Raw genomic sequence first — 19,904 nt, forward strand, 5'->3', positions numbered from 1 at the left:
ATATATAGTGTATACATATTAACATAGCATGTATAATTACATAATTAGATTTTCAGAAGTGTTGGCGATAAGTACATTGAATTCCTAATGCATCCTGCACCCAGGTTCCCCCGGTGCCAGCCTCTCACGCACCATAGTTGATTCACCAACCGCAAGGACTCAACACTGCCACAGTGTTATTCACCTCAGAGCCTCCTCTCAAACATGGTGGAAGGTGAGGACTGAACCCTGAGGCCACAGCATGCTAGGCCGACATTCTACTGCTGAGCTGCATGCCCGGCCAAGAGCTGCCATTTTCCCATAAACCCTTTTCTGTCCCAGGAGCTCACGCTGCATTTTGCCTCCAAAGTGTCTCAGACCCTCCAGTCTGTGACAGTTACTTAGTCTCTGTCTTTCATAACCTTCCCATCTTAAAAAAAAATACTGTTTGGTCATTTTGTAAAGTGTCTCATGGTTTGGCTTTACACTGTGATGTTTTCTCACAGTTGCACTGAGGTGAGAGATTTGGGGCAGAATACTAGGTTTGAACTTTCTAGATTTTTTTTGTGCATGTTTACGATATGCATGTATGATATATGTGTGTAATATATGTGCGTGTCTAGATATTTTTGTGCATGTTTACGATATGCACGCATGATATATGTGTGTAATATATGTGCGTGTCTAGATCTTTTTTGTGCATGTTTATGCTATGCGTGTATGATGCATGTGTGTAATGTATGTGCGTGTGCAGGCACGGGGGCGCCAAAGCATGCATGTGGCAGCCGCAGGACTATCTCAGGCACCAGCCCTCACCTTCCACCTTGTTTGACACAAGACCCCGTTGCTGTTTGCCACTGTGTACACCCCACTAGCTGGCCCGCAAGCTTCTGGGGAGTCTCCTGTTTCTGTCCTTCATCTCTGCAGAGCTCTGGCATTTCAGACACATTGCTCCGTGTGAGTTTCAGGGCTTCCAGCTTGCACAGCAAGTGCTCTTCCAACTGAGCCACCTCCCTGGCTAGAAGCACTCTCCTCACAGTATGGTGTCAGCAGCACCTACCTCCAATACGGCTTCTTACTAGTGCTCACAGAGTAAAGGGTTGCCAGGTAGACTTCTCTACTACAAACTTACTCTGTTTCTCTTTCTATAGTCTGTTCGTTAGAAGCCAGTTGTCAAGTCCAGCTCACACTTCAGAAGAGGGAAGTTAAGCTCCGCCTCCTGGAATAATTAATTATGGTATCTTTCCATTGTAGGAACAGAAGCCCATCCCTCTATTTGTGTTTTACAAAACTGATGACTGAGAACATTCACCCACATGCCTGCCAGGTAAAAGGTAAATACAAAAATAATTGGATTAATTTACTATCTTTAAAAAGTAGTTCATGCCGGGCGGTGGTGGCGCACGCCTTTAATCCCAGCACTCGGGAGGCAGAGCCAGGTGGATCTCTGTGAGTTCGAGGCCAGCCTGGGCTACCAAGTGAGTCCCAGGAAAGGCGCAAAGCTACACAGAGAAACCCTGTCTCGAAAAAACCAAAAAAAAAAAAAAAAAAAGTAGTTCTATACATAATTTTGCATGTGTAGTATGTATGTGTATGTATGTTTGCATGTATGTAGACACTTGCAGGTGTGTGTGTGTGTGAGCGCGCGCAAATATGAGCCAGAGGTTGACATCAGGTGTCTCCTCCATTGATCTTCACTTTATTTATGAGGCAGGGTCTCTCACTGAACCCTGAATTCTCTGATTTGGCTGGTCTAGCTAGCCAGCTTGCCCTGGGAATCCTGTCTGCCTCCAGGGTTACAGGTAGGTCACTATGCCCAACGTGCTTTTTGGGTGCTGGTTTCTGGTCAGAGTTTGTTTTTCCACTGAGCCATCTCTCATCCCTGTAATCACTTCTGAATGCTGTATCTTTAGGTCATTTATTCAGTGAGCAACAGCGGACGCTCTACTCAATGAATTATATCGATAAGTGCTGGGAGATTTACACAACCTACTGCAGACAGAACGAATCCCCACCCTATGAGCTGACAATGAAGATGAGGAATTTCCTCTGGATGCTGAAAGTAAGCCTAATGACTCTCAGGGTTGATGTTGCCTTTATGTTGATGGGCACTCTGCTTTTAATTAAATCAATGCTACATAATTATGGAGGTGAAGATCTGGGGTGACCTTTCATGGCCGCCAAATGCTTACAAGTCCCCTACCACAGGAGACACCCATGACAGCAAGGGGCAAGGGCACAGGGATGCCTGCCTGCCGTGCTCACAGAGCAGGGGAGGGAAGGCCTGAGCCCTGCCACAGCTTCTCACGCACGTGTGGCCGTGGAGATAAATACCACTTAAACCGTTTTTGTATCAACATTGGTATTTATTATTGATTGTGTGTGTGTGTGTGTGGGCGTGGGTGTGTGCGCGCGCGCGCGCATTGTCAAGTTTGGTGGCAAGTGCATTTACCCCCTCAGGCATCTTGTCAGCCCTAAATATCATTAAGAATAAAGCACTAGGGTTGGAGACTTGGCTTAGTGGCACAGAGCACTTGCTGCTTTTGTAGAGTTCTCAGTTCTCAGCATCCGTGTGGCAGTTCACAATCGTCTGTAACTCCAGTTCCATGGGATCTGCTGCCTTCTCCTGACCTCCTCCTGGGGCATCTGGCATGAATATGGTGCACATACATACCACAGGCAAAACACTCAGATACAGAGAATAAAATAAATATAAAAAATTTTAAATGTATTTTTGGCTAGTCAGAACTGGACTGTAGCTTGTCCATGGAACGCTTGCCTATGGCACACAAGCCCTGTGTTCAGTGCCCAGCACCGCAAAACAAATAAAAATTGTTGCTCAGTAAGAGTAACTTTGAAATGTATTAGTTTGGAAGCTAAGCATGGTGTTAAGTTCATATAATCCCAGCACTTGGGGGACTGAGGCAGGAAGATCAGGAGTTCAAGGTCAGCCTAGGCTACATAGTAAGATCCTGTCTCAAAAAAACAAAAACAAACAAAAAAAAAAACCCCAAAGTCATAAGTTTGAAAAGCAGTTGACATGTTGTGTATACAGTGACTGACAACTGCTAGCTTTGTTCCTTAATATTTTAAATTTGTACTTGTGGGAATACAAATAACGAGCTGGAAATAATCAAATATTAATGAGAGTATTTAGGAGTTTAACAGAATTGTATATATATGAAAAGTGACAAAAACCTGTTGTCTAAATGTAGGGAAATGTGTTTAAAAGTCTCTGATTTGGGGGTGAGTATTGCACAGCTGTGTGTTCTCTTCTTTCCTCCTGCTCATTTGTCCCTGCAGAGGTCAGGCGTGCAGGGTGTGACTGACTGCATCCTCACAGTCAGGATTAATGTCTTCTTTTCCCCACAAGTCCAAGACAGTGGCTGTCAGTAACAGAGACTTGGTTAGATTCACATGCTTCCTGTTCTGCAAAGCCACAGGGGTTACTGATCTTTCCCATTATGTTTCCTTTAGTGTTGATGGGATTCCTCAGTGGCTCGCGTGGCACCAGCCTGATCCTTTGCTTCCCATAAACCTTCACTGGTGGCCTCAGCATCCCCCAATAGTCATACCTCAGTGGCCAATTAATGTCCACTGTTCTCCTAGAGACAATACAATGATAACTTTCTGTATCATTTCTTTTACACTAATTTTTAAAATGTATGTGTGTGTGTGTGTGTGTGTGTGTGTGTGTGTGTGTGTGTGTGTGAATATATGCACATGTGTGCATGTGTTCTTGAAGGCCAAAAGACCTGGGATCTTCTGGAGCTGGAGTCACAAGTGCTTAGAGCCACTGAACATGGGTGCCAGCCCACCAGCCCTGGGGGTCTACCCCTCCACTTCCCTAGCACTGGATCATAGGTGTTTGCTGCTGTTGTGTGCGGCTTTCTACATGGACAGTGGGGATGGAATGCAGGTCCTCATGCGTGCACAATAAGCATGTTATGACAGAGCCATCCCCCCAGTCACCCAGCAATTCTTATCTAAAGAAGGGTCTTTCTGTGTACCCCAGTCTGGCCTCAAACTTGCAATCCTCCTACCTCAACCTCCACAGTGCTGGGACTAGAGCTCCAGAATAATCAGTGTTTAAGATACTAACTTCTGATGCATTTTTCTCGAGGTGTTATGTTGCTGTAACAGACATTAAAATACATACCCATGTGTAATTATAGACATCTATGGTTGGTGTTATCTTTTGACAGGACTTTAGGATGATAAATAAGGACTTGACTGCAACCAAATTCATGACTGTGATAGCGGAGGATAGCCCCTTCGTGTATGATGGAACCGACAGCAATTTTGAACTTGAGGTTTGTAAAGTGTTGCTACAAATGGTACAGGTCCAGTTTAAGCTGCATGTTTCTTAGGCTTTATGTATACAAAAAAGTGGGATATGCATCTGTATACCGCTGCCTTTTCAAAAACCAGAGGTTGATATTAGAAAGGGCCTAGGGAAACATGAGGACCTGAGCATGAGCCCCAGAACCCATGTGAAAAGTCAGGTGTGGTGGTGCATGCTTGTGATACTAGTGCCAGGCACGTGGAGACAGGAGGATCCTTGGGGCTTTCTGGTGAACCCCAAGCCAGTAGGAACCCTGTCTCAAAGACAAGGTGGGGGCAATAAAGAAAGACCCCCAGTGTCAACCTCTGGCCTCCCCACGCATATACGTGTTCTGCACACATGTGTAGCACATATATAGAAGGAATAATAAATGAGTAGGAACTCTGCAGCAACCCCTGGTTCATTCTAGAATATCGGAATAAAGGAGACCTTCCTGCTTTCTTATCGTTGCAGCTGGTTTTCCTGGAATTCTTTGAGGCTCTCTTGTGTTTCTCACTTTGCTGCATTTTTGACCGGATGACAAGATCCTATTTGAAAGTCCCATATGAGGACGGCACTGGAAACCGCTACGGCAGCACTCATACAACGCTAAACCAGGTGACAGGCAGGATGCAGAGCGCACGAAGGAAGCAAGGGGTGACTTCAGCCTGGGGTGGCTGGTCTCCCCAGGACTGTCAGGCCTCTATTCTATACACTTCCAAGAGGTCATTTAGGACTCGAGAACATGCATCGTCTTTCACTGTTAGAAGGAGCGTGTAGTTTGTTAAGTTAGGGAAATGTATTTCCCGGCAATGGCCATAGTGGAAACAGCACAGTGAAGGTCAGTCTGAAGAGCAGCTGGACAGCAGAGAAAATCCGAGGCAAGGTACTGTGAGATGCTTTGTCTAGTGTGCAGAGTGGAAAGCCCACCTGAGAGCAAAGATGCCAGGAAACAGTCCCGGGTGTGCGTGCAATCCTGAACAGATCACTGTGGGAAGCTTTCTCACAGGGTGGATGCCCTCGGTCACTGTGAGACCCTAGCAGAGCAGGACCCTGATTGATAAGGAAATGAGACTTGGGTCAGATTGAGACATAACAGATTTTTAGTAGGGGTTTCATGTTAGTGGACTTGAAGGGTTTCCAATGTTTGAGACATTCACTTGGAGCCACAAGAGATATTCTAGGGGTCCCCTGAACCCAGTGGCTAGTAGAGTCTTTTATTTATTTATTTTGAAACAGAGTCTCACTATGTAGCCTTGGCTGGACGGGCCTCACAGAGCTCCACCTGCTCCGCCTCCCCAGTGGTGGGATTAAAAGTGTTTGCAACCACACCCAGTTTGGGAGACTCTTCAGAGCTGCTCATGTGGGGAGCTTTCTCACTGTCGATCCAAGAGACAGATCTCACACAAACCCCTGGGCTGTACCTTGGATTCCTTACCGAAAACTAGGGACTTCATGTCCTTTTCAGCATCTCCCTGCCTATCACATTAGCCAAGTATGCGTCCTTCATTTGAGGAGAAGACACATGAGGGAGCTGGCGAAGGGTCACCACCTGGGTCTGGGGTGCTTCTCCAGGCGAGTGAGTGTCCACCTTGAATCTGTCTACAATTTGCAGAGGACACAGTAGTCTTCCTTACCATAACGAAGTAACGAAAGAAACCAACCTTGTTTTAAAACAGAGATGTAGCTCATAGTCCGGGAAGCTTAAGCACTAGAATCTAATTATGTCCTTCTTGTTGTCAGGGTGTCACCATGGTGACTTTACCTAACCTTGACCATTCCCCAAAGGCCCGTGTCTAAGCACTGTAGTCATGAGTCTCGCGGGACACTTAAAGCACAGCAGATGGCATTCCCGTCAGCTCGGTAACGTGGGTGCGAATATGCCAGACTGGGGACATCCACATCCACCGTCTGCTCACCTTCACACCCAGCTCTCGGTGCATCATGACATGTAGTTTCTGTGTTCGTTTTAGAGCTCAGGGGCTAGTTCCCGCCCCACTGTCTGCAAACTGGCAGTTCGCCTGTCCCAAAGTCATCACTGTTCCTTCCTGGGATGAAACTGGTCCTCAGAGATGGTCACCTTAAGACACAGCAGAGCCCAGCCTTTCTCGCAATTCAGGAACTTAATAAGCCACAGTGGTGGGCGAAGGCAAGATGGAGTGATTTTCTCCAGAGCTCTGCAGACATCTCCAACCCTTGTGTTGTCGGCTGAGTGGGCACATGTGTGAAAGCTACAGGGAGCCAAGGGAAGGATTCCCCAGAGAGAAACGGAGTAGGAGTCACACAGGGCTTCTTCGATAGGTGTGTTCCCAGTGCTGGAGCCGAGAAGTCGTATCACAGATGGGAGGACGCTCCAAAACCTGAAACTGCCCACAAAGGCCCAGGTGTTAAAAAGGCCCAGTCAACAGTCTAAAAACAAAAACGAAACAAACCCCCATCTACATGGGATTCAATGCTTAGCAAAAACTGCCTTTCAAAACCAAAGCCGAGGGCCTGGAGGGATGGCTCAGCAGCTAAAGGCACTTACTGAGGCAGGTGGATCTCTATGAGTTTGAGGCCAGTTTGGTCCAGACCAGCCAAAGCTACATAGTGAGACTTTGTCTCAAAAAGAAAAAAAAAAAAAAACACTAGCAAATTATAGGAAAGAAAGAGAATCTGATATACAAAGGTACCACACTATGTATTCAAATATTGTTTTAAATGACAACAAAAAAATCACAGAGCATATAAATATGCCACATTCAAAGGAAAAAGGGAAGCCCTCAGAGACTTTAGAGAAAGATGTGATGACAGACTTCTAAGACAAGGAATTTAAAACAGTTATTTTAAAAATACCTAAAGTGAGCAGGGCAGTGGTGCTGCACACCTTGTGTGACCCCAGGACTCGGGAGGCAGAAGCAGGTGAATCTCTGTGAGTTCAAGGCCAGCCTGGTCTACATATAGAATTCCAGGTCAGCCAGGGCTATAGTGAGACCCTGTTTCAAAACAAACAATAAAGACATGATAGTCATTACCTGAAAGGGTTGGGGTGTGCCTGTCATCCCAGCACGTGGGAAGTGGAGGCAGGAGGATCAAAAGTGCAAGACCAAGCCGGGCATGATGGTCCACACCTGTAATCCCAGTACTCAGGAGGCAGAGGCAGGCGAATCTCTGTGAGTTCGAGGCCAGCCTGCTCTATAGATCAAGTTCCAGTACAGCCAAGGCTACACAGAGAAACCTTGTTTCAAAGAAACAAAAACAAAAACAAAAACCAACAATAACAAAAACCCTAAAGTGTTGAAGATAAGAGAAAGAAGGTGAAGTGTGACAAGAAGACTCAGTGGGTACAAGTCCTTGCCCCCAAGTCTGATACCCTGAGTTTGAACCTGCCTGGTGGAAGGAGACAACCAACTCCCAGACGTTGTTCTCTGACCTCTGTGTCCCTCCCAACAAAAGAAACAAAATCAAGAGAAGGAGTGACATATTTCCAAAGTGGAAATGTCAACAGAGATCCAGAAAACCTTTTACAAGAGAAATTCTAGAGAAAAAATATAAGAACTTAAATGGAAGAATTCACAAACAGGATTCAGAGGCAGAGCTGAGCGAGCTGAGAACAGGTATTGAAAACAGACAACTGAAATGATCAAGTGTGAGGAAGAGGAAGAAGAAAGACGGAGAAGCAATCAGACACCATCAAATGGACCAAGGTGCATACTCTTAAAGGAGGAGCGAGATCACACAGACAATGGATAGCTCATGACTAAAAACATCCCACATTTAATGAAGACATGACTATGAGCATCAGAGAAGTTCCAAGAGGGATGACCCCTAAGAGAATTACACTGACCATCTTATACCACCCCCGGAAGACAGAGCCTCCAGAGTGTCACATTCAGGGGATCCACAGTAAGACTAGTAGATTTCATACCAGAAACTTTGGAAGCCAACAGACCTTGGGGAGTCATCTCTATTCAAAAATGCTAAAGGAAAGAACCATCAAGCAAAACTAGAAGGAAATAATTTTATATTGTTTTAAGCAGAAGGAAAAAAGGGAAATTTCAGATTATAAAACCTCTCTCCCAAAACAAATGTTAAAAATCATTTTCTGAGTGGGTCAGTGCAACCAATAAAGCCAGTGACTGCTCATCTCTGACTCTCTCGCACTGATGGTCAGCAGAGCTGAAAAGAAAGCCCAACTTCACAGTCACTGCCTCCAAGGAATGACAGGCTAGATTCCTGGGGTTGAAAAACGGTTCTTGCTGCTTTGTTACCCAGGAAGTTGAATTCACATATCCCCCAGCTGGGAGAAAAAAACACCCAACTATGACAGAGTTGAAACTAGAAGAAAAATAAGTTTATTTCCTCTTTCTCTTTCATGACTCATGTTCTTTTGACTTCATTCCATCCTCCTTCATCAAAATGTTAAGTCTTAAGTTATATTTATTTTTGCCACAATAAGATAATGGAGACTAACAAAGTGAAGATGAAAGAAAGCCTCTTCGGACATAGCAAAGCTGAAAGGATTCATGACCAGACCAGCAAACACAAGGAGCATTAAAGAGCGTTCTTGGAAGAAAAGGAGATGCTGGCAGATGGAGAGGAGGTCTGTTTGAAGGAAAGAGGAATGCTGGGAAGATGTGTCTGCTTTCAAACGTCTCTTCAAAAGATGATTGACTGTCCAAAGCAACAATAAGTGTACTCATGAAAAGGATAAGCACAGCCTGAGGATTGGAGAAGAAGAGATGGGAATAGAATTTTAAAGTTTTAACACAGGGCCACTGAAATGGCTCAGCAGTTAAAAGCACTTGCCACCAAGCCTGATGACCTGAGTTCTTCAATCCTCAGAACCCACACGTGTCCTAGACATGTACAAATAAAAAGTACTAAGTATTAAAATTCTATCACTTTAAGTGGCATGATATACCTTGAAGGTAGATTTGCCAAGTTAAGGAACCCAACTGTAAACCACTCTAATACCAATGACCTGTAGTTAAACCCAGAAGGATATGGGGCTGGAGAGATGGCTCAGTGGTTAAGAGCACTAGCTGCTCTTCCAGAAGATCTGAGTTCAATTCCCAGCACCCACATGGCACTTCATGCCTGTTGTAACTCCAGTTCCAGGGCTTCTGACACCCTCACACAAACATACATGCAGGCAAAACACCAATGAATATAAAATAAAAATAAGGGAAATAAAGCAGAATTGAAAAAAAAAAACTGAGTCCAGGGGCTGAGAGGTGACCCAGAGGTTAGGAGTGTTTGCTGCTCTAGCAGAGGACCTGGGTTCTCAGATCCATGAAAGGTAGCTCTCAGCCACCTCCAGTTCCAGAGGATCCAGATCCTTCTGGTTTTATACATACATACATACATACATACATACATACATACATATATATACACACACATACTTGAAAATCTTCTAAAAAAATACTTCATCCAAAAGGAGGCAAGGAAAGGAAATGAAAACCAAGAACAGAACAAACAGCAGAATGAGCTGCATCCCAGACAGAGGCACGCACCAGCCTTGTCAGATGGCTACAATGAGCCAGCTGTAAAGATGAAGACGTGACTGGGTGAAAAGGGAAAGCAGGGAGCTTGGTGTCCCGCGCTGACAGTGGTCAGTACTGGGCTAAACATTTCAGAGAGTGTCAGTCCAGACTCTTCCCCCCACCATGCAACCATCTTCTTTTTCCAACCAGGCCCCATGTCCTCCCAATAACGTGTCAAGTTACAAAGCCACCAGCAGATTAATCAGTTGATTCTATCTGAGCTCTCATAATCCCCTCATGCGGGGGCCCACAGAGACTCCATAGTGACGCCTTATTCCATCTTGACTCAGGGTCAGAGAGTCCAAGTTTGCTTTGCCTTGCAAGGCTGCATAATAGGATGTTTTGGCCAAAGGCATGGTTACCAGGTGTTTTATACTTCAAGGACTAATTACAAGATGCCTTTCCATAAAGTGTGTTTACCAGGTGTTTTGAAAATTAAGGAAGGGTCTACATTTGTTTGTACTTTGTACCTTGACCTTGAAAAGGGAGGTCTTTTGCCTCTCCCCTTTCTGGAGTACAAAAAGCCCATTAGGAATAAACTCTGGGTGATTGTGGTATTGACCCAGAGGGCTCCCAATGCTATTCTGTGTGTCCGTCTTTTTCATCTACATCTCTATTTTTCATATCTATTATTTCTCAGTCCTCACTCCTCCCTTTAAGGACTGTTTGATAGTTGGGCTGGTCCCCAACACCTCACCTCTCAGTCAATGGTTCTACCATCTGGGGATCAAGCTTCCAACACATGCTCCTTTGGGGGACACCTTACATCCAAACCATCACACAAGGTAAAGGGTGTTACCAGGGACAGTCTCACGTAATAGTGATAAAGTGGTCAACTAGCAAAAAGAGAAAGTCCTATTGGCTATTAATATTATGATGAAGCTTTAAAGGACATGAAAAGACTAATAGAAAAACAAAACAGGTAAGTCTGACCTAGGGTGCTGTCCAGAAGGCACAGTGCTTGTTCAGCATGCATGAAGCCCTGGGTTTCCATCCCTAACACTTTATATATCAGGCATGGTGGTGCATGGTTGCAATCCCAACATTCAGGAGGTGGAGGCAGGAGGATCAGGACTTCAGGGTCCTTCTATGCTATCTATTAAGTCCAACATCAGCCTGGGATACATGAGATCCTGCCTCAAAAGGAAGGGAGTGAGTGTATCATTAACAAAAGCTATTAAGATCCTGCCCCAAAAGCTTTCTCCCAGGGTCCATGGTAGAATCCACAACCAGCTAGGAATCTACTTATCTGAGGGTATGAATAAATCTACGCATGCCATGCTCTTTCAGCCCATCCACTTTATTGTTCTAAGTGTCTCCTAAATCTACAGCTTCTTTTCAGCTCTCATTCGTAGCTCCTCTCTTGCCTGACTATCCATACGCTTCTCTGCTGGTCTCTCTTTGTTCTACCACGAGTCCCTGAGGTTTCCAGGTTTTATACACATACAATCAGCAGTTCTCTGGCCAAAGCAAGGTCACAGAGCTTGAATTCTTTCAGGATCATAAAAACAGATGAGAGTTTACACCAGGCAGTGACTGTCAGGCTTTCTTTATGACTCATGGAGGGGGTGACTCTTAAAAGCCTCAGTGAACTCTTAAAGGGAACAGGGTCAAATGAGAGAGAGAGACCTTAAATCAATTAGGGAAATCTAAGAAGGAAAAAAGGGGAACCCGTGTGTAATACTGCATACCTAAGTGTGGTTAGATAATGAGCTGATTAACAAACCAAGGTGAAAGTACAAGGAGTTAAGAATCTGTTAGTGTGAGGTTAGCTTGGGGCAGCACTTTCCTATCTGCTGGCAGGGCACACTTGTTCCCTGTCTCTCTAAGGCTGTGAATCAACAATTTTAGACATGTTGTAATTTATGTCCTTGGATGTCTAAGAATGACTCAAATGAGATACTTTCGCCTGGACACTTAACACTGGCCAAATGCCTGCCATGAAGATAACTGCAGGATGGCAGGCATCTAAGTTTACACTGGGGAAAGGAACAGAGACCTGGTTGTGGGAAACAGTTTTTGACTGTTTTCATACATAGCTGGGGGATGTTATCCAAATACCCCAAATGTACAGGGGAAGCTGTGCCTGATAAATGATCAACCACACTGTTAGAAGATCTCAGGAAAAGAATCAGAGGGGAAAGCTACAATAGAACACAAGAAATTCACTGCAGGAAACAGCTAATGCATCCAAAAGGCAACAACACCAAAACATCTTAAGTTTTGGCTTCAACCTGCACCAGAGCCCTTGGCTGTAATGGGTCAGCCCTGTCGGTGCCTGCAGAGTTCCTTCTTCCTATTTCTGCGGCTCGCAGCATGCAATCGATTTATATAAAATTATAGAGTGCCAAGTGTTGCGGCAGAAAGCAGCCCATCCCCCGGGAATGGGGAGAGGGAAGGATTTTGGAGTGAGGTCAGGGAAGTTGGGTGTGATAAGTGTGTTCACTGTCTTGTCTGAGGTGATGTTTCCCAGGAGTGGATACATGCTCATGGTGAGCTTGTTGCACATCAGTGACACCTCACCAAAGGATCACCTGTGTATGTGTATGCCACACTCGTGTACACGCGTGCACGGGAACCATACTGACATGCCTCTCCTCCCTCAGAGCGTCCACAGGAGCCCGAGTGCAATCACAAGCCATGACTCGGATGTCCACTTCAGCAGTGCCAAGTCGTCCTCTGACAAGATAGGCGTTCTACCTGATAGTAAAATCAGGAAATCAGAGGTTAGTTTGTGCAGGTCACCGTGTCCTGACCACCCCGTGGCCGTTATGTGAAGAGCCCCCTTCTGGGTTTCGAGGACAACCCTGGACGTTCCATCTCCTGCTGACCTCACAGGCTGGTGTGGCGTGGAGAGCGGAGCAAGTGAACAGCAGCAGCCCTCGTTTTCAGGCCCCCCCAGGTGTCCAACTCTTCCTAGGGGTCGACTCACTTAGAAGCCTCCCATGAACTTCAGGCCTTGTTGTTGCTTCTAGGAGCAAAAAGGTTACGTCGTTGCCTGTGGTCACATACCCAGCAAGCAGTGCCGCTGGGGGCTTGGGCCTCGGCAGTTTGATTCTCGAATCTGTCCCCGTCATTGTGAGCTGGACTCCTGCATACTGCCAGAGTGTGTGAAGGGCGTGGCTAGTGCAGAGTGAGATGGGGTGGGAAGCCATTGGAACGGCACATCTTTTAGCAGACTATCTGGCTTCTCTGTTGACAAAAACGAGTTGGGAAACTCATGGAAACATCATGGTCAGAGGATGCGAGGAGGGCTCGGGACCAAGGGGCTTTGGCATGAAAGGGAAGGCAAAGGGGAGCCTGGGAGTTTGGGCTTGTGCCCCTGGGAGAATACAGAGTTGCTATTGAGTATAATGTTGAAGACCAGAATCGGCAGGGATGAGATTGGAGGGCAAAGGTTACAGCTTGATTACGGACATGCTTCAGGTGCCTAGTAAAACATGTAAACAGTGACAGCAGGTAGCTGGGGACAAGGGCGAATTCCAGATGGAGACAGGAGTATGTGTGCTACCACATGTCTGTGGTCATTAAACTATGGGGAGGGAAAGCCCCGCCAAGCCTGACTACCTGAGTTGCCCGTGGGTCCCACATGGTAGATGGAGAGAAGGATTCCTGCAGGCTGTCTTCTGATCTTCACACACACACACACACACACACACACACACACACACACACACACACACGACTTTCCAGTAGTGCTGGAACTGAACTGATATTTGTTCCTTTAATAATACAAATTGATTTGTTGTTTGGTTGGTTGGTTTTAATTATCTTAAACACTTCACTTTTACTTTGTTATATGTTGTTATTTTTTTAATTTTATTTTGTGGTGCTGGCAGTTGAACTCAGGTCCAGTCCATGCTAGCAAGGTCTCTGCCACTGTGTGGGGGAGGGTATGTGTGTTGGGTTTTTTCCAAGAAGGTCTGACCCAGGGTGGCCTCAAGTTCCCTGTGTAAGAAAGGATAGCTGTGAACTCTTGATCTTCCTGCTTCTGCCTCCCAAATGCTTGGAGTCTAGGCATGTACCACCACCACATGTGCCCAACTGAAAGTTTTTAAATGTATTTTTATGTGTATGAGTGTTTTGCCTACATGTATGTTCGTATATACTTGGTGCATACAGAAGGCAGAAGAGGACATTGGAATCCGAGGACTGGAGTTCTAGATGCTGTGAGCGGCCATGTGTATGCTAGGAATCAAGCCTGGCCCCTTTGAAAGAGTTCCAGGTGCTTTTATATCTCTTCAGCCCCCACCCCAAAATGCAGTATTTTCAAATTATGCATGTGTGTGCACATGTGAGTGTGGATGTCCACAGAGGCCACAAGAGGGTGGTGGATGTCCTGTAGCTAACATGGATGCTCAGAACTGAATTCAGGTTCTCCACAGGAGCAGCAAGTGCTCCTGACCCCTGAGCCATCTCTCTGGCTCCAAACTGCAATACTTTATTCAGTGGAAAAATAGTCAGATTAGCTCCTTGTCTCTCACCATGTGATGCCCAGGCCATCTCAAGACTTTGCCAATAAACAGGCTATTGCCAGATTGAACCTTGATCTTGGGATAGAACCCAAGCTCTAATAAGATACTTTATAATTAAAAAAAAAAAAAATAGATGAGGCAGGTGTATTGATACACATCCTTTTTGTTTGTTTTTCGTTTTTTCAAGACATGGTTTCTCTGTGTAGCCCTAGCTGTTCTGGGACTAGCTCTGTAGATCAGGGTGGTCTCAAACTCACAGAGATCTGCCTGCCTCGGCCTCCTGGGATTAATGGCATGCGCCACCACCGCCCAGTGTAATACACATCTTTAATTCCGGCACCTGGGAGGCAGAGGCAGGCAGATCTCTGTGAGTTTGAGTGCATTCTGGTCTGCATAGAGATTTCCAGGCCAGCCAGGGCTACACACTGAGACTTTGTCTCAAAAAAATAAAAATTAAATTAGTTCAACACAAAAACAAGAATAGCCTCGCCAGCCTGGTCTGTAGTATTGAGTTGGAGGCCAGCCTGGGCTACATGGAGAGAACAAATAAATGAAACTAAAACAATCCAGCTGGGTGTGTTGGTGTACACCTTAAGCCAAGGGCTAGTCTGAGACAGTCTCTAAACACAACAGGAGCAGAAGAGGAAGAGCCTCATTAAAAATCCCCTGAGTACTTACAACGTAGAAGACTGCTTTTAGTTTAGAATGCTGCAGAGTAACATTTCCCTTGTGGTTTTTTTTTTTTTTTTTTTTTAAAAAAGCCCAAGCTCAAGAAGTCCCTTGAAGAAAAAGGCTCCAAAATGAACAAGTCTCAAGGAAGAGGGCTGGTGTTTATGTCTCCACATGGTGAGTGCTCCAGCTGAGAACCTTGGTGTGCACTTCTACATTATATAGTTACGGTCTATGGAACTTCACAGCATCTTGTGACTTTGGGAGGCAGGGAGCACTACTCAGGATCGGACCTTGAGCGGCCCATGAACTGGACAAGGACTCTGACACAAGCTATAGCGCCCAGCCCTACGGTTCTGGGTCAGCTGCCTCTCAGCCTCCTCAGGCCTGAGAGGCTCCCTCGTAGAGGTGGGCAGCACTGCTGGCCACACCTACAGCACTCAGCTTTCCTCTCTAGCCATAATCTCATCCCATTCCCACACTGAGATTGAGTTCAACTATGCAGCTCAGCTGGCCTGGAACTTACTATGTAGTCCAGGCTGGCCTCAAACTCACAGAGAGCTGCCTGCTTCTGCCTCCTGAGTGCTAGGATTGAGGGTGTGTACCACAACACCTTCCTGCACCTTCTTTTTAAAATTTGTTTATTGAGAATGAGTTTTATGTATCTCAGGCTGGCCTGGAACTCACTATGTAGCCCAGGCTAGGCTCTAACTTTAAATGTAGCTAAGGATGACTTTGAATTTCTGATCCTTTCTGCCTCCATCTCTCAAATACTAGAATAATAGGTGTATGCCACTATACCTGTTTTGTTTTGTTTTGTTTTTTGGGTTTTTCGAGACAGGGTTTCTCTGTGTAGCTTTGCACCTTTCATGGAACTCACTTGGTAGCCCAGGCTGGCCTCGAACTCACAGAGTTGCTGGCGATTGGTCTTCAGCTCTAGCTGTATTTTGGTTTGCCTTGTGCCCTGGCCCTTTCACAGTCATTGAATGCCCACTGTGTGCCAGATACTGTGTTTGGCTGCTGGGTCGTCTGCTGTCAAAGCCGTTCTCTTGGCTCACATAATTCCACTTCCTCTGATGACCTCATCTACATGGCTGTGACTTACCGTTTCCCAGCTAGGCTTCCCAGTTGAATTATAAGGAGCTATAATTCTTCATCTTCAGACTTGTTCTGACTTTAATATTGGAGTCTTGGGTTGTATATAATTCCATTCTCTGCAATTTATTTTTTGGGGTTCTGGGCATGGAATCAGGCCGTCACATGTGCTAGCAAATGCCTCCTATAATCCCGGCACCAACTCTTTAAATTTTAAAATTTGCCAAGTGACAAACCAGTTAGGGTTGCTCCAAAGGCTACAGAGATTACCAGGTATGGTGGGGCACACGTGTGATCTCAGCACTTGGTAGGTAGAGGCAGGAGAATCAGGACTTCAAGGTCCTTGTCAGCAACACAGTGAGTTCCTAACCAGCCTGGCCTACACAGCTGTCTCAACCCCACACCAAAAAGACTGGAAAAGTTATGGTGATCTGAAAGAATTCAGTATTATCTCGGAAAGAAAGGGAAGAAAGATGTGGGCTCCTGGGAAGTGTTTCGATCTCCAGTTCTCTAGAAGAATAACAAAGCTATTCTTATTTTAGTGGCACTCGGGCTCTGAATACGCAGGAAACAGATGGTGTCATGTACTTGTCCCAGATATCTAAATGCCACTCTGGCTGAGGCTGGAGGTGTCACTAGAGAGTCTCTCAGTTCTGCCCATTCAGTCCCATTCACTTCATGAAGGGTAAGGAGTACTATTTGGGAATCTCTGATTTCTCCTTACATGTTTGACATGTCTGAGGAAATCATAAAATAATGCTAATTGGTAGGTCTTAATTTCAGTAAACAATACAAAAAATGGCATTTATGTTGGCAAAAGAATACACTGTTATTCTTGAGTAACAAAATAATTTCATAAATATGAAATTTATTAAGTTGTAGCCTCAAGTACGACATTTGGTGCAAACTCAGGACCTGGAAAAGTTTTGGAAAGTCTCAAATTGAATGTGAGAAATGGTGTGTTGCCATACACTGATGAAGACATTCTTATTAAAGAGTCAGGGAACTGGGGAGATAGCTCTTTGGTTAAAAGCACATGTTTCAGGGTTGGAGAGATGGCTCAATGGTGAAGAACACTTGTTGCTCTTACAGAGGATCCGGGTTCAATTCCCAGCATCCACATGGAGGTTTGCAATCATCTGTAACTCCAGTTCTAGGGGATCCAATGCTCTCCTCAGACCTCTGTGGACACCAAGCACTCATGTGGCACACATGTATACATTCAGATAAAATACACATAAAACAAATCTAATAAAAAAAATCAAATCTTTAACAAAAATTTTTAAAGCACATAATTGCTCTGCCAGAGGACCAGAGTTGAGTTCCACACACAACTGCTTGTAACTCCAGATCCAGGGACTTTACAACCTATTCTGTATTCCCTCAAACGTGCACATACACCTCTCCCCCATCTATATCATATCTATCTATCTATCTATCTATCTATCCATCCATCTATCATCTATCTATCTATATGATACACACACACACACACACACACATATATATATTTTAAAAAGCTTGGCGTGGTAGTGTATACCTTTCTTTAATCCCCCAGCACAGAGGCAGGGGCAGGCAGATCCCTGTGAGTTCAAGGCCAGCCTGGTCTAAGAGTGAGTTCCAGGTTAGACAGAGCTACACAGTGAGACCCTGTCTCAAACAAAACAAATAACAACAAAACATTTCTGCCATTCAAGAAAAACTCTGACATGTGGGAGGCGGCTGAAAGGCAGGCTTGACAATCAGCCCTGGGCCCCTGGGCACTTGCTCCTCCCAGTCGTCCTGGAGTGCATTTTACAATGTCCTCAGTCCGCGCAGACTGCAGCGGCCCTGCATCACCACAGCGGACAGAGACACCACACACACGGTACTAATGTTTGTTCTTACTACACCCCATTGCAGAGAAATATGAAAAACCCAAAGATGAACAGAAAGAGAAACTCAACATGTGGGTGAACAACCTCTACGTCTTCTTTGTGAACGTGCTCTTCAGCGCCTACAAACGTGAGGAGATGCTCAAGGAGAAAGTGAAGGAAAACCGCTTGAGGAAGCAGCACTGGCTCAGCAGAGGCAGATAGAGAACGAAGAGCTGGAAGCCAGGTAGGACAGGGTCCCCACCTGTCCGCTATGGTGCCTGCTCAGCTTCCTTTCCTGTCTTCAGGAGCTACCTGAAGCCAGGACCACAGGCTCACAGTGAAGCATCCAATGATGCCCTAGGACCACAGGCTCACAGTGAAGCATCCAATGATGCCCTAGGACCACAGGCTTACAGTGAAGCATACTGTATACCCTACATGACAATGCCCTAGTCTCTAATGGCACAAAAGAGAAAGACCTGAGGACTTTAGAGATGCAGCTCAGTGGTATGCAGACACTTGCCTGATACATGTGAGGCTTGGATTTGGTCCCTAGCACTGGAAAAAGATTAAAAAAAAAAAAAAAAAAAAAAAAGCCCTCTGCTCTTCCCAGAGCTTCCAAAGCTTTTGTGTATTTTGCAGCTGGGTATGATGAAGCTTACAAGCTCAGCACTCAGGTGGGACAGAAGATATGATGACCTCACCAGACTTCTCTCTAGCTTCTTAGCTGCAGAGAAAAGCACCCCAGGTCACATTATCAACATGAAGATGTTACCTGGAGGAACACTCTAAATACAATAGACCATTGTATTCACAAGCACTGCTGGAACAACATAAAAACTGGTTTTAGGGCTACCTAGGTAGTTCAGGGGGTAAGGGTGTGTACTGCTCTTACAGAATACTTGAGTCCAATTCCCAGCAGCCATGTCAGGTGACTTACAATCATCTGTAATTTGTGCTCCAGGGGATTCAACTTCTGGATTCCAAGAGCACCTGCACTCATGTGCATATAACCTTCCACCCAAGCACACAAATAAACGTAATTTTCGTTTGTTTCTTGAGACAGAGTCTCACTGTGTAACTCTCTGGCTGGCCTGGAACTCACTATGTAGATCAAGCTGGCCTTGAACTCAGCGGGATACATCTGCCTCTGCCTCCCAAGTACTGAGATTAAAGGTGTACACCACCATATCCAGCTACCGCATAATTTGTTTTGTTTTGTTTTGTTTTTGAGACAGGGTTTCTCTGTGCAGCTTTGGAATCTGTCCTGGAACTCCAGTAGACCAGGCTGGCCTAGAACTCACAGAGATCCGCCTGCCTCTGCCTCCCAAATGCTGGGATTAAAGGCATGTGCTACCAGTGCCCAGCATAATTTTTTGAAAAATAAAAATAAAAATTTTAAATTGGTTTCAAATTTTCACAGGAAAAAACAGCTAAGTTCTCATTTTGATTTTTAGGCTGAACATCCTACGGGAAGAAGAGGCCAAGAGACAAGATTTAGATATTGACATCACTGTGCTCAAGGAGCCGTTAGAGACTCCATCCTCGCTGCCAATCACACCCAGCCCTCCTAAAGAGGACATGGTTTCCACCCAGGCCAGCAAGACCAGCCCTGGCAAGAAGAAGAAGAAGTGAAGGTCCTGGGTGTCACGGTTGAGCTGCAAGGACAGGCAAACATAAAAGCTCTGTGACAGATGTCCCATAAAATAAAGAGCTCACGCTTAGCTTCGGATGTGAGTTTCTGAGATGCTCTCTGAGTTTCTTGTATGGCTGCATCTGCAAAAGCCAAACTAAATGAGTATGTAGACATGCACATATCAGTAAATGTGTATTTTTATAAATACTCAGGAGATACAGGCAGGAGACAGCTGCAAGTTCAAGGCCAGCCAGACTACATAGTGAGACCCTGTCTCTAACAAACACAGGGGTTAGAGAGCTAGCTCAGTGCTTAAGATCCTTGCTGCTTTTGCAGAGGATC

At 45.4% G+C, this 19,904-nt stretch overlaps 1 protein-coding gene across 1 annotated transcript in view; it reads left to right on the forward strand.

The window, feature by feature from the left end:
• LOC114707570 (radial spoke head 10 homolog B-like) overlaps positions 1–19,671 on the forward strand; it is a 59,464-nt gene extending 39,793 nt beyond the window's left edge. The window contains 9 exon segments of the mRNA XM_028890335.2: positions 1,234–1,313; positions 1,893–2,041; positions 4,185–4,292; positions 4,778–4,921; positions 12,438–12,557; positions 15,068–15,152; positions 17,973–18,116; positions 18,119–18,170; positions 19,384–19,671. Coding sequence (XP_028746168.1) covers positions 1,234–1,313; positions 1,893–2,041; positions 4,185–4,292; positions 4,778–4,921; positions 12,438–12,557; positions 15,068–15,152; positions 17,973–18,116; positions 18,119–18,170; positions 19,384–19,561 — 1,060 coding nt within the window. The 3' untranslated portion in view covers positions 19,562–19,671.
• The last annotated feature ends 233 nt before the right edge of the window (positions 19,672–19,904 follow it).

This window comes from Peromyscus leucopus, chromosome 23 (assembly GCF_004664715.2).
Source record: "Peromyscus leucopus breed LL Stock chromosome 23, UCI_PerLeu_2.1, whole genome shotgun sequence".
NCBI classification, from domain to species: Eukaryota; Metazoa; Chordata; class Mammalia; order Rodentia; family Cricetidae; genus Peromyscus; species Peromyscus leucopus.